General features: G+C 43.9%; 1 protein-coding gene and 1 pseudogene across 1 annotated transcript in view; one reads left to right on the top strand and one right to left on the bottom strand.

Annotated features, from left to right (window-relative positions):
* Palm2 (paralemmin 2) overlaps positions 1 to 14,569 on the top strand; it is a 142,352-nt gene that overhangs the window by 63,488 nt on the left and 64,295 nt on the right. Inside the window, exon 2 of the mRNA XM_028779895.1 lies at positions 9,846 to 9,926. Coding sequence (XP_028635728.1) covers positions 9,846 to 9,926 — 81 coding nt within the window. The remainder of the gene's footprint in view (positions 1 to 9,845; positions 9,927 to 14,569) is intronic.
* On the bottom strand, positions 2,718 to 3,539 carry LOC114631511 (annotated as a pseudogene).

Genomic DNA, 14,569 nt, shown 5'->3' on the forward strand with positions numbered 1-14,569 from the left:
ATGGGAGCGTGGCAGCGCTGCTCTGAGATTGGATGGGAGCGTGGCAGTGCTGCTCTGAGATTGGATGGGAGTGTGGCAGCGTTGTTCTGAGATTGGATGGGAGCGTGGCAGCGCTACTCTGAGATTATTATGAAGCCCCTTCAGTGTCCAGATGCTTCCTGTCCTCAGGCTTTTCTTCTGGGCCTTGCCCATCTTCCTGAGACAAGATAGCCAGTTTAGTGGAATGTTTTGTCCCTTCTTCAGGAATCTAATTTTAGGGATACATATTCTGATATTCAGGGGTCCCAGAGTCCCCTCTATTTTTAGTGAACCCATGACCCTCCCTTGGAGAATGAACATTCAAATGCAATAGACATATTTTACATTGACTCTATTTATTAAGCCATTGGATTCCTTGAAAGTGTCTGCTACAGTGTCTGCTTTGAGGAGGAAATGGGAATTTTGTAATTCACCAACACAGCTTTGTCCCATTTGTGTTTAACACTGAAAGTGATTCGTAATTTTATTTTATTTTTTTTAAAAAAAAGCCCTCCTTCTTCAGGGGTGGGCAGTTTTGACATCAAACATGTATGACATCTTCAAGATCACATCTGCTCTGGAAGGTGCTTGCATCCACGTGTGGAGATGTCTGGGTAGTGTGCACTACCTTGTCTGGAGTGAGGGAACACTCTCAGGTCGTGTTTTAGGGTCAGACCAACTTCATTTCAAATGCAAACCTCATCTCATAAGACCTCCGGCACTTTACACACCCACCAAGCTCATGGTTATTAATAAAATTGAGACAACTAAAGGTACATGTCTCAGACTGTTCTGAGGACTCGATGAATAGGTGAAGTCCATGCAGAAATGCATGACACTTGATAAGTTCTGTTGCTATTGGTACACTTGTCCCTTGGTATCCCAGGATCTCCCTGAATACCAAAATGCACACATGTTCAAGTCCCTTACATAAACAGAGACCATTTTTGGGTAAACCTACATACACACTGTTCCTAGGATGCTTTCATTTTATGTTTATTTAAATTTATTTCAGTGTGTGTGTGTGTGTGTGTGTGTGTGAGAGAGAGAGGGGGGGGTGGAGAGGAGGTACCTACAAAGGATCTGAAACTAAATTGCTGTGGTTTGCATTTGACTTGACATTAATAAGCTACATATGTTAACATTTCAGTATAATTAATCACAGTATTTCATCTAACCCCTACAGGATGTTTCTTAAGTTCCCTTTCAAAGGCCACTTTTAAAGTTTGGCCCAATTAATTTACATATATATATATTTTTTTCAAAGTCTTCTCTTGGTCTTATAATTTCTACCAGAACCCCCCCAAAAAAATCATTTTCCTTGCTTACTACTGACAACTACTAGAGGTCAGAATTGGTTGCATAAAAGACAAGCTATATAAATGGAAATGCCAGTCAAAACTAAGCCACAGGAAATAGAGTTCTAGAATTTTCCATGCCATGTGAAAATGTTTTAAGTTGAATGAGTGCCTAGTCAGGCAGCAATTTTGATTACAGGAGATATAGACTTGTTCTTCTGGCTAAGCTCCATCCTCTGTGTTTGTGGGGATTGGGGGAAATGTCATGTATATATCTGGCTGTGCTTGTGTGTGTGTGTGTTTGTGCATGAAAGCCAGTAGGAGAGTGTGTGTGTGTGTGTGTGTGTGTGTGTGAAAGCCAGTAGGAGAGAGTGTGTGTGTGTTTGTGCATGAAAGCCAGTAGGAGAGAGTGTGTGTGTGTTTGTGCATGAAAGCCAGTAGGAGAGTGTGTGTGTGTGTGTGTGAAAGCCAGTAGGAGAGTGTGTGTGTGTGCATGTGTGTGTGTGTGTATGTGCATGAAAGCCAGTAGGAGAGAGGGAGGGAGGGAGGGAGGGAGGGAGGGAGGGAGGGAGAGAGAGAGAGAGAGAGAGAGAGAGAGAGAGAGAGAGAGAGAGAGATCTCACTAGCCTGAACTTGCCATGTAGGCTCAGCTATGCTGCCTGGCCTGTGAGCTTTGAGTATCTGCTTGTTTCTGCCTCCCCAGTGCTGGAAGTTTTTAAATGTAGGGTCTAAGAACCTGGAGACTAAACTGGGGTCCTTGTGCTTACAAGACAAATGCTTTACAACCGAGCTCTTTCTACAGTCCTGCCTAAAACTTTTTTTTCAATGCATTTTGCTTTACTTCAGTGCTTCAAATCTCATCCTCACACACACTCACACATCTAAGCTTTAAAGTCACAAAATTTAAAGTACACACAAGTTTATTCTCCTGCACTGTGGTAACCCCAGCCTGCATGCTGCAGAAACAGTGCACCTCAATGCACACTGGCCAGATTCCCAGGGCTCCAGGGGCACGTGCGATGCTGAAGTTTCTGTGTGGGATGAGGATGCATCCCTCAGAGTGCACACACCCCCTCACAGCTGACTGTTGTTTATTAATGATGATCAGACTTTTTTTTTAGACAGAACCTCCCAACAGCTGGACAGATGGATGTCAAGCTTGAGTTCTCGCTCCTTCAGAGTCTGACTCCCAGAGAGCACTGTTGGAGGATAAGGCAGATGACGCAGGCTGTGAGGATGCTGTTCATGGGCAGGCAGGGATCAGAAGCCTAGAGTTGGGTCACAGGCTGGATGCCCCTCACTGGAGCCTAGAGCAGCATCCTGTCCTCTCTAGGTCAAGGTCTTGCAGCAGAGGAGCACATGCCTCTGACTCCAGAGCCTCCTGGGTAGATGCTGGGGTGCTCACTGGAAGGCACATCTTTGTTTCTCTGGCAGGACATCCCAGCAGCTCAAACGGGACATATCACAGTTCATAAAGAAAGTCAAATGTGTCCAGATCATAGCCTCATTTGCCAGTACGTGCCAGGCCTCTCTGTTTGAACCCGCCATGTTCCTTGTTGGGTCTGCTGGATCCAGGATCATAGGCCTGTCTTTTTGGAGCTGTCTGTGTAGGTAGTCTGAGATCTCATGTTTAAATTCACAACACCATCTCCAGTAGATTAGAAGACTCAAATAGTCAGTGATCAGTTCTAAGACACTTCGGAAGCACTGGGCTATATATAGTCCAGAGCTGTCTGTGACTCCGCATTCCGAGGCATAGACTGTGAGCAGCTCCAGGGCATACAGTGGAGGCAGCGGCTTCCTCAGCTTCTCCTTACACAGTTGATACCAGTGCTTGACCAGACGAATGGCATTCCACAGCTCGGGTGGACGATCCCTCATGAAGTTTTGATGGAGGTCTATGAAGCACATGGAGAACTCGCCCTCCTTGTTCAGGATGGTGCACTCATGGATGAGTTGGGCATAGAATTCGTTGTAGGCATCACATTCAAAGTGCTTGTAGTTTCTTAGTTCATACAAGACATCATAGGCTGGCTGCACATCAAATTCCATCTCCTGCTATTGCTCAGGGGAGCTCAGCTTGAAGCTTTACGACCGAGCTCTTTCTACAGTCCTGCCTAAAACTTTTAAGGTCACTATTTTAAAACATTTCTGGTGGAAATTTTTTCTTATTTTTGTGGGATCCAAACAAATATATACTACCTTAATTTTCAGCGCACCCATCTACAAACCCAAAGACTGATGTGGTAGTTTTAATGAGAATGGCCTCCATAGGCTCCTATGTTTAATGCTTGGTTCCCAGTTAGCGGTACAGTTTCAGAAGGACTAGAAGGTGTGGCCTTGTTGTGGTGGAGTGGGTGTGACCATGTTGGAGTGGGTGTGGCCTTGTTGGAGTGGGCGTGGCCTTGTTGGAGTGGGCGTGGCCTTGTTGGAGAAGGTATGTCACTCTGAGGACTGGGGTCCAGGGTAGATCTCTGCCTGGTCCCTGAAAATCATGATGGAAAGCTCTCAGCTATTTCTTTAGCACCATGCTTGTCTGCTTCCCACTGTGATGATTACGGACTAACACTCTGAAACTGTAAGCAAGCCCTCAGTTAGCTGCTTTATTTCGTAAGAGTTGCCTTGTTCATGGTGTCTCTTCACAGCAATAGAACAGGAACTAAGACAACTGGCTTACTCATTTCACAGCAATGGGCACCGCAGAGGCCTAACAAACAGGTGGGATCTCTGTGTTCAGCCAGCCACTTTGGAAGCCTGAATGTAGTAAAGATCTTCATTGATGACCTTGACATTCAAGCCAGAGAGTGAGTTTTAATATCTAATGGCAGTGAGGCAAGATAGCTGATCTTGAATACTGATAAGCCTGCCAAGCAAGCTCGACGTGCGATGTTAACTGGACGGGCAATTGGGCAAAGCTGCGTGGGCACCTCCCTGAGTATTTTGTGCTTTGTCACCCTGCTTCAGAGAGCCCCATCCTCCATCTCTGTCCTCAGATCCATAAATAGCATCATCTCTGCAGGAGCGTTAAACAGGTAATTATAATGCAACCCGGCTAGGGATGACATTCTGATTCCTTGATAGATAAAGTTCCTCCAGTTCCCGTTTACACGCTGATTTCCAGTAACTTAATTTTCAGGTGACATTTTATGTCTTAGTGTAACCTATATAAAACCTGGGTGGCCTGGTGATCTAGCTCGATCTCAAAAATCACAAAGAAATACAGTCTAGTTGGCAAGATAATTCCAGTATCCAGCGTCTTTGGGGCGTGAGGGGTTGGGCACAGCCTCAGAGAATGATTTCATCACAAATGAGAAGCTCAAGGTCGTCTTTCCCAGAACTTTGATCAGACATCTCAGCCCCTGCGTTCTACATGTGCTTGTTTTCAGTGCTAGGATTGAACCTAGGGCCTCACACATTCCAGGCAAGCACTCTACCACTGCACTACACCCCCAGCCAGCGGCTTCCACCTTATACTTCAATAACAAGCTATCTTCAAGCCCTTTCCCTTCCTTACTTTTCCATACCTTCTCTCCTATGTGGCATCGCTTCCACCCCCGTTGCCTTCCCAAAGGGAAGCTATTTAAATCTGTTCTTTGCAGTTTTCAGTACTGCGCCTCTTTTTCTGTTTTGGGCTGCAGAAAGCCTGGGCACCAACTAGCAGAAAGTCAGGGCTACTGGCTCTGTAAGAGGAGAGGGTCACAAAAGTCCCCTTTAGCCCACCATGGGTGGAGTTCCAGCAGCATTTTCTTGAACACTCAGAGCAAGAAATATTACATTTACCATTTGTATTTTTTTCTGCCCTACCTTTTTTTCTTTTTGCCACTTATATTTTTCTTCTCATATGTAAATCTTGAAATCTCTGGGTAGATACAGTTTGTTGAGTATGTCTTCTGGCTTCTTCTCATAGCTAGGCCCCAGAACACTGGGTGTTAGCCCAAGTCAGGATAAGTCTTTATTATCTGCTTCTCACAGCTCTCCCAATTCAGCCTCTCCTTGCCTCTCTCTGCTCCTCATGAGCCTAGCCAACCTTTTGATCAATCCAAAGATAGTCACTACGGCTTTGTGGGTATTTTAAGTGGTGCCATCAAAGAGTTTTTGTTAAGTGAAGTAGTAAACAGACCTTCCCGAGCTTCCAGCTGCAACCTTGTCCTTCCTAATACCCAGACAGCATTTCATGCCGCAGGAGTGAAAGGGGCATTGTTAAGTTGCCCCAAAGCAGAGAGAGGCTTCCCTAACTCCCTCCACTACCTCTTCCCACCACACTCAGTAAGGCTCTGCAGTGTGTTTATAAGGTCGCAATACTTGAAGAAAATACCTGCTAGGAAAGCATATTCTTTACAGAAAGACAATGAGCGTGGCTTGTGGGGTCTCCCAGATAGTGGGGGCACCTGGAAACCTTCCTAATGGATGGAGTTTGCTTCATTCCAGATGTCTCTTGGGAAACACTGGCCCTCACAGCGGTTGTTACCATGCAGTCAAACTCCTCCCTGCAATTCCTACTTCTGCTTTCCCTGGTTCTATCCCAGATTAGCTTATTTAACCCTTTTTTCATATGCACAGCAATAGCGATCCACGTGGATCAATACCTCCATCACCATGACATTCCATTCTATTGGCTAATAGCTGATGTGTATTCAATAATGCATATGTTGTCATTGATCACAAATGTGAATTTATAATGCATCTAAGTGAGAGATGCAGATAAATGGAAACCCATTTATCTCTCATGCAGAGGAAAGCAAAGAGGCCAGTCTGTTCATTTAGAGCTAATCAACAGGTGTCCGTCACATATGTTCATCATGAAGTGTCCTTAGCTTTAGACATATCAGCCAATGTCCCTGCCCTCTAGTTCAACAGCCCATAGTTTAACAGAAGGTGACAATGTCAACATAGGTAAATGATTAAAGTATATGAAGTATTAATGGAGAAAGACCCACATCCCCAAAGCTGTAATAATGGCAAGTTCAAAGCTAACCTGGGTTATATAAAAAGACTTTGTCTGTAAGGAAAACCCTTCACCACCTATGGAGGAGGAAAAGAAAGGAGGGGTGTGGTGAGGTTTCAGGAGAGAGCAGACAAGATTTCTGGATCAATGGCACACTTTAAGTTCTGACAAATGAGTCACCCAAACTAGCTTAAGCAACAGGTAGATGTTTCATTATTGATAGTTTAGGAACTCCAAGGATGGGGCTCTGGCATTATGCCTGAGTAGACCTGGGACCATCTTGTTCTCTGTTTCTCATCCTGCTACTGTCTGCATTGACCTCACTTTCTATAGTATGTATATGTATATGTGTTTATGTATGTGAATATGTATATGCATTACTTCCACGTGGCTTGGGAAAACAGCCACTCAGACAAGCAGACAAGTTTCATCTTGGGACTCTAATGGAAAGGAGGGGTTCATTTCTTTTCCTATTGCTCTGTGTCCTTGGAAACATGGACATTCTATTTGGGTCACTCTGCCACCCCTCACATCAGTCAGCACTGCAACAGGATAAAGGTGATTGGTTCAGGCTGACTCCTGTGTAAGGCTGGCTGGAAGGATGAACAGGGGCTTGCAACAGCTGCCTTTTACAGAGCCATTTTAGCGGCATTCCTCAGAGGATGCTCGACCAGGAAGATAAAGCCAACAACAGGCAGTCATTACAGCCTCGTGAATATTTAAGGTGTGCTTTCAAAGGTAAAGAGTTTGTGTCAAATGAAGTAGCGAGAGGCCTCCATTATTGCTAGAGAAAGCAATAGGAGGAAAACCAGGAAGACACACACCAGGTCAACGGGTCAGGAAACTGCAGGGAGTTGTTGAGGTGGAAGACTATGGATTGAGGGTTACTCCTCATGGTGAAGCTATGGGATGGAGAATAGCCTTTTAGGCTATGCCGAGGAATCTGGTCTTTACACTAGCAGCACTTAGCAAAGGCTAAGGATGGACTTTTCATAGTAGAATATTACTGCATCCTTGTATGGAGACACATGCCAGTGATCTCAGCACTCAGGAGGCTGAGGCAGAAGAATGATGAGTTCAAGGGCACCCTGGGCTACGCAGTGAGACCTTGTCTCAAAATGAAAGAAGAGAGAGTCTCCCACTGGTAACGGTTATAGAAGGGGACTTGATTAATGGGGACCAGTAAGGAAATCACTACAGCAATCCAGATGAGGCTGAAGTGTAAGCATTGGGTCTCTGGTGTGCCAAAGGTCCTAGTGGGTAATGTCTACATTGGTGGCATTAATAAAAACACACAAAAACAGGGGGCATGATCAACAGGACTCTTATCATTCAATGAGAGTATAGAATGATTCTGAGGGGATTAATGTCGCTTGCTGAGATGAGTTCAGAGGACCAGGTATGAAGAGAATGGGTGAGTGAGATTTCAGTTGCATATGCTCAAGGCAACAGAACACTGGACTTGCCATCCATGGCTGTTGTAGGATGCTCAACATGGGAGTGTGGTGCTCAGAGGAACAGCAGGGTTAAGGGATTACGGGGTTGACAAGACTGAAGATCTCAAGAGTTCTCGGTTTGCTTTCTGTTTGGGGAAGAAGAAATCTGCACACAAAGGCTAGTCATGGGAGAGACAGAGCTGAGTCCTCAGCAGTCCAAGTAAGCCGGTGTCAGGAACCTAGATGTGTCCCGCAATGGTACCCTGCTCAAGCTCCTCTTGACTCACTCACACCTGGTTCTGAACAAAGGTGGAGCGCATATTGTGATGGCTAATCCTGCTTATCAGTTTAATGGGTAATGAGTCTCCTGTTTAAGGAATGGTTTGTGAACACAAGGACATCTTGGGAGTGAGAATTTTCCATACCAATAAAAGCACAGGAGAAGGAACACGTAGGAAAGTTTTGGAAAGGACTGGACATATAGAACATGCATTGAATCATGGATATCTTGTATAGATAGCACACTGTATCTTGCCATGGTTGTAAGTGCAAGAAATCTGCATGTCTTGATAGTCAATGATAATAATTCTAATAATAAATTTATTCCTTAGACTTTCCGGAGCCTGGACGGAAGTCCTTACCTTCTGGTGAAGCTCTGAGAAGCTAGGGGATGGTCTCTTTTTAGTAAGCTCTGCTTTCCATATCTACTGTCAGAAATGTGATGCTTTTCGGCCATAGTCTGGTATTCTGTAGCATTTGGCTATATGATATTGACTGGAGTCCTTTGGAAAATGGTTTCTAAAACACCCACAAGTCTGATTTGGCTAAGAAATTCCATCCCTCCTTAGATACTGCATTCTAGTGGCTCAAGACTATGAGCTGATAATTCTTAAAGTTTATATATTGCATATATTACATTGATTTGAACAGCCATGATATTATCACATCCCCAGAAACATGACACTACATAAAAAAAAAAAATTAAAGCTTCCATTAACTCCAAACATAGTAGCCAGATCTCAGCGCCATTGTGTCCCCCGGGATTTGACTGTTGTGCTATGAATTGCCAATATGTCCTGCCTAACAAGTTTCTCCCTATGTCCATGAGTAATGGAAAATGATTTACTGCTGAGCATGTCTCAGTAAAACACTCCTGTATACTTCAGCAACCAAACATTGGCAAGTCTGCTCTGGTAAGGGCAGGCCTCTCTCTTGGTATGAGTCACACTTCCGTGCTGTTTATTGTCTGCACTGGAGAAGTATTGAGAAAAAAATGTGAAGTGTGCGCTCCGATGGAACGGTTATAGTAGAAATACATCCTTTTCAAATGGGTTTCTAGGCATTTCCTAGAAATGGATGTGTGGCACAGCAAATAATCGCAGACAGTGGAGGATGAATGCTTGCTGTATGCCAACCATTGTTTCAGGCTTTCGGGATGGATCGTTTCACTTATAAGTCACATTTCGGCCCTGTGATTTGGACAGTCTCCATTCAGGAGACCCAGGGAGCTTAAAACTTACTTAAAAGGCACATAAGTAACAGACAGGGCTGGCACTTGGACCCAGGCAGATCCTAGATGTTTTATTTACCCTAACCTCAGCAAGCCCCGCCCACATGAGACACTTTACTAGGAGGCTTATTTTTAAGCAAGGACCACCCCTCTCATTTGCATGTGTCCTTTTGGATGCTTTATTCTTCCACATTTAAAATTGTACTATATCATATCTGCATGTGATCTGGATGAGAAGAATTCAGCTTTAGAATCCCCACCATCCTATCTGCAGTTTGTAGCAACACTGGGACGTTTTTATTCTTTGTCTTCAAATTAGCCCTGCACAACACAGAGAGCAGCAGCGGGGTGTGTGTGTGTGTGTGTGTGTGTGTGTGTGTGTGTCCATCCTTTCCTTCTGAATTAAATTGTTTCTCACGGAGCCCACCGCAGACGCATTCAGAGAAGGCTGCTGCCTGCAATCCAGCCAGCCACGGTGGAGCAGGTGACGCTGTGTGCGTGCGCTCAGCCTCTCTGGAAGTGTCTGCACAGATGTGTACCATTTCCACTCCCGCTCCCTGCCTTCAGATTCCTGGAGCCAACACCCACCCACTCTGACAGCCTCTCTTTCTCTTTCTCTCTCTTTCTTCATTTTCAAGGAAAAAAGAAAGAGGCAGACGGAAATAGAAGGGAAGAGACGGCAGCTTGACGAGCAGGTCCTGCTGCTCCAGCATTCTAAGGTAAGCAGCTGATTCCAGGAACCTGCGTGTTATCAGCCCCGCAGATCACACTTCTCAGAGCCGTGCAGAGCCTGCCCTGCCGTGGAGGCGCAGTGCTGCCCGAACCAGCCTTTTTCCCCCACACAGCCAGGAGAGGGTCTCTTGCCTTTCCTTGTGATATTTTCTCAAATTCAGGCACCGTTAACAGCATTCTGCTTTCTACAAGCATGAGATTACACTGCTCCCGTGCAACATGGTAGATACACAGAGAAGCTGGATATGAATACTCCACATGGTCCGAGTTGTTTCTCTCGTGTATTCTGTTCGGAGGCTCCAAAAGCTGTACTTAGCATAATGGACTTTTTGAAAGTGCAAAAAGAATCTTTCTTTTTAAGGGCGTGGGGGAGGGTGATGAGGCAGTGTGATCTAATAAAAGAACGATAGTGCATGTTTCAGATTGTTCTTTTATTTTATTTTGACTTCACAATATTAGAGATGTTCTGTTAGAACAAGTTATTGGCCAAACTTGGTTTTTAAAGGATTTGACTTGGTTCAATGTCTACTATATCTTATTAAAAAGAGAGGCAAGCAGGGAGGGGGAGAGGAGCATTGTGACTTTTTCCTCTTTTATACATAATGTGCTTAAACACTGTAATTGATTGCTGTAGACGAGCAGCTCTGTCACTGTCACAGATGCCCCAACAGTGACTGAGTGTTGCTTTCCGCATGTTCAGATAATAATGTGGCCATGTTCAAGGACCAGCTGAGAGTTGTTGCCCGCCTGTTTGACTATTCCTGGGCTTTTAAAAAAGGAAACCCTCCTGCTGGCCTCAAGTTGCCATGATCTTGTGTGTGGAGAATAGCTTTTCTCAGGGACTGGTTGGGAGGGGGCTGCTGACAGGCTGATGGGGTACTGCTGTGTGTGCATTATCCGGACTCTTTGAGATGGAGTGGATTCTTTATTCTTGCATGTTCTCTGGAAAACCAGGTTGTGTTAAATGAGTCCTCCAAGTGAGCAAGCTGGCCCATGATTTCAAAGAGCAGCCTGACCTATATCTGTTCGGCATTCTTGTGAGTTCACTGTGCACACTAACCAGAGACCTGTGTGTGTGAGAGAGAGGAAGAAAAGCAGCAGGGTGTCAATTGGCCATTTCTGTCTGTCTCTTCACTCCATCTCCAGACCTGTCTTTGGAACAGCCTGCACTGTATTCAAATGCTGTCACTGTCTCCTGACAACAGTGCCCAGGCAGGATGGGGCTAAAATTAGGATTTTCTATCTATGGAAGTGGGGCTTACAAATGCTAACAGGCTTGCACAAGGCCAGTCTGGAGAGAGCAGGGTCTCTGGCCCAGAGTGCAGGCAACTCACCCCCTGTAGTAGAAAGATATATACTAAGAACTCAGTTACTTATGGGCTAAAAGGAGAACTTTCTGATAAGAGTGGGTGCTTTGGCAGACAGCCTCTCTCCTCCCCCGGCTCAGCCTAGTGTGCTACCTTTGCGTTCTTTACATTCAAAGTCACAGAGTAAACATTTCAGAGACCATGCTCATCTTGTATCTGTCATCACTGAGTGCCAGATAAGATGCCAAGGACTTATTCACTGCTGCTGAGCAGCATGGCTGTACACTATTCTGTATATATTCCATCTATACATTCCTTGTCTATCCATCCATCCATCCATCCATCCATCCATCCATCCATCCATCCAGTTTAAAGAAACAATAGAGAAATCGACTTCATTTTATGTGAGGAAACACTCAGGAAACACAAGGGACTTGACAACCCGAGCATCAGGTGTTTCTGAGACTGCCTATCAGAGGTACACACAACACTTGCATCATGGTAATCTTGCAACTTGGGGATGGGCAGGGCTGAAGGTGTTTGTTAGTTCAGTAAACAGAGTGCAATGCATTGACTGTCTTTTCCTCTCTTGGAGGAAGGCTTATGTAGACAGAATAAGGATGGATAGCTAGCCTTGAAAATTAAAAGGAAAGACCCAAAGCTCCAAACATGGCAGTGTGCATAAGGTACCACCCAGAGGAGTACCCCGTTTCTAAACACTGGGAAAGTGGGAATGTCGATAAGACAAGGAGAGGCCTCACTGTACCCACATAAAACAGCTATGATTCCATCTCTCTTTGTTCTGAGTCCAGCCTTCCTAAGTAACTGTCTGGTTTCCATAGAAGGAAGGGGGTTCCTGACTGGGGAATAAGATTACTTCAGTGACCAGAAGGGAATGAGTTTCACTTTAAATGAACTGACTGTTGACTCAGCTGAGTAGTGAGTCGTCTTTCCTACCATCAGTCAGTTTCCAGGTTGATGGTCACCCCCTCAGCGGAGGAAAATGCACTTAGGTTGAATTCCTTCCTGTGTGAGCTTCTCAGAGGAGAACTGCTAGCTTCCTCCCACATCACAGGAGCCTCCACATCCTCCAATCAGTAATGCCCACAGTTTCCTTTTAGGTACCTAGTTCACGCCTGTGACTCTAAATGTAAGCTCTCAATAACCATCACAAGATAGATTCCTCTCCCCATCTCACAGTCTGGAAACAAACTCGCAGTGGCAAGTAACTTGCTCAGGTCTATACTGTCTGTTAAGGGGGGGTGCTAATGAAACCCAGGGCTGTCTGTTTCCATGGACAAAGCTCTTCCAGGGAAAGTGTTTTCTTTAAATTGTATGGTCCCTTTTAGGTGATTTGTCTAGACGGGTGACAATTGCCATCACTACTGTTATCTCTTACTCTCAGTACATTTTCATTGGCTACAGAAGATTTCGACTATTTGGAGTCATGTCAAAATGATTATTGTAAGTTCTTTAAAGTAGAAAATATTAGGAAAGATGTCAGTAACTGACATTTATTTCACTAATTTATAATCTTAGACGCTCTTGGAAAAAGAAAATATTCTGTACGCTCAGACAAATAGAAAAGCATTAAAACTGGACTTCATATCTATTAAGATGCAATTTTGATGTTCTTTGTATACTTCTCATATCTGTACTCACATGTATCCACATAGCCAATGGTTTATGAATGCTTATTGCCATGCACTGAGATATGAATTATTTAGACAGAGCCACTGGTCTCCTGTCAAAACCAATAAGTAGAAAATAAGGCAGTGGTCTGGGCATGTGAATATTTGCTGAGTATTCTTGCTCACTGAGATGTTTAGGAGTCCACAGTCACACCACGACGTTACATGGCAACTGTGAGCAGCAAATTCACTAGTGAGACAAATGATCCGTGTACAGCGTGTTAAGATGCTGTGCCCTGTGATAGGAAACCCTGAGATGCTGTGTTTTATGAGATGCTCATCTTTACTTATTAACTAATATTTTTTTAAAGATTTATTTATTTTATGTATATGAGTGCTCTACTTACATATACAGAAAGGGCATCAGATCCCATTGCAGATGGTTCTGAGCCACCATGTGGTTGCTGGGAATTGAACTCAGGACCTCTGGAAGAGCAGCCAGTGCTCTTAACCACTGAGCCATCCCTCCAACACAAAAACTAATATTTTTAAGTAAGAATTTCTAGGAAATACCCAGAAATCAGACCAGTAAGTAATTTTGATAGCTATATTAATTTTGCTTATTATAAGATGAAGAACTGTATTATGTCAAAAACAAAGAATAAGAACATCATCTAAAAGAAGGGCATCAACTGAACACTCGCCATCCAGATCTTTCTACCACAGGAGTATAGGCTCTATATAACCTCTGATATGTTTCTGTAGAGGAAGACGTCACAGGCCTACTGAGCCCCAGGGTAAAATTAGTTTATATTGACATATGCATCTAAATTATCTATTTTAAAAATTTATATATGGGCTCTTTTGAATTCTCAAGCCAAAATTTTAATATTTATGGAATCATATCTGATTTTATGTTACTTATAATCATACTTTGAAAAATTTTCACATCAAATGTTTGCCCATAAGTTCTCCCATACACTTCAGTAGTTTTAATTCATCTAGAATTTATTCTCCAATAAGGTCTGAGGTGAGGATAAAGCTTTATGTTTTTATTCACAGCGAGCCATCAGGTTGATTTATTAATTCTCCCTTTCCCTCATTGACTTAAATGTCGTCTTTATCACATTCATATTTCATTCTCATATGCAGGTCCACACCTTGTGATCCCTTTCATCCCGTTTATCTGCCCATTCCTGAGCAGGCACCATTCTAGTCTAATCCCTACAGCTCTGTTAATATACTGGAATCTTCTATGAGACCAGAGCTGTCATTATTATTCTTTTGAAAAAAAATGGTTTTTGGTTTTTAGTCTATGGAAACAATGATTTATTTTTATTGTTTCTATAATATGACTTGTGATAACCTGAATTAAGAAAAATAAATCAGACTGAACTTAATATCCCTCTTTTGCCCTTTGGTTGAATGGGCAGAGATTTGTCTATTTTATTCGTCTGTCCAAAGTCTCAGAGATGTATGCGTCCTGAGTGTGTGACAGACTGCATTCCTTTGGGACTGCCACATTGCGGAGTGTTTATCTGGCCTGTCAGCATCACACTGCTGATACCACATCTTCACTATGTTCTTGTCTTTGCCTCCTAATCACAGGTGGGCAAGTCTGACCAACATGTTCTTGAGGAACAACAGAGAGAGAGAGAGAGAGAGAGAGAGAGAGAGAGAGAGAGAGAGAGA

This window comes from Grammomys surdaster, unplaced genomic scaffold, assembly GCF_004785775.1.
Source record: "Grammomys surdaster isolate TR1022 unplaced genomic scaffold, NIH_TR_1.0 363, whole genome shotgun sequence".
Classification (NCBI taxonomy): Eukaryota; Metazoa; Chordata; class Mammalia; order Rodentia; family Muridae; genus Grammomys; species Grammomys surdaster.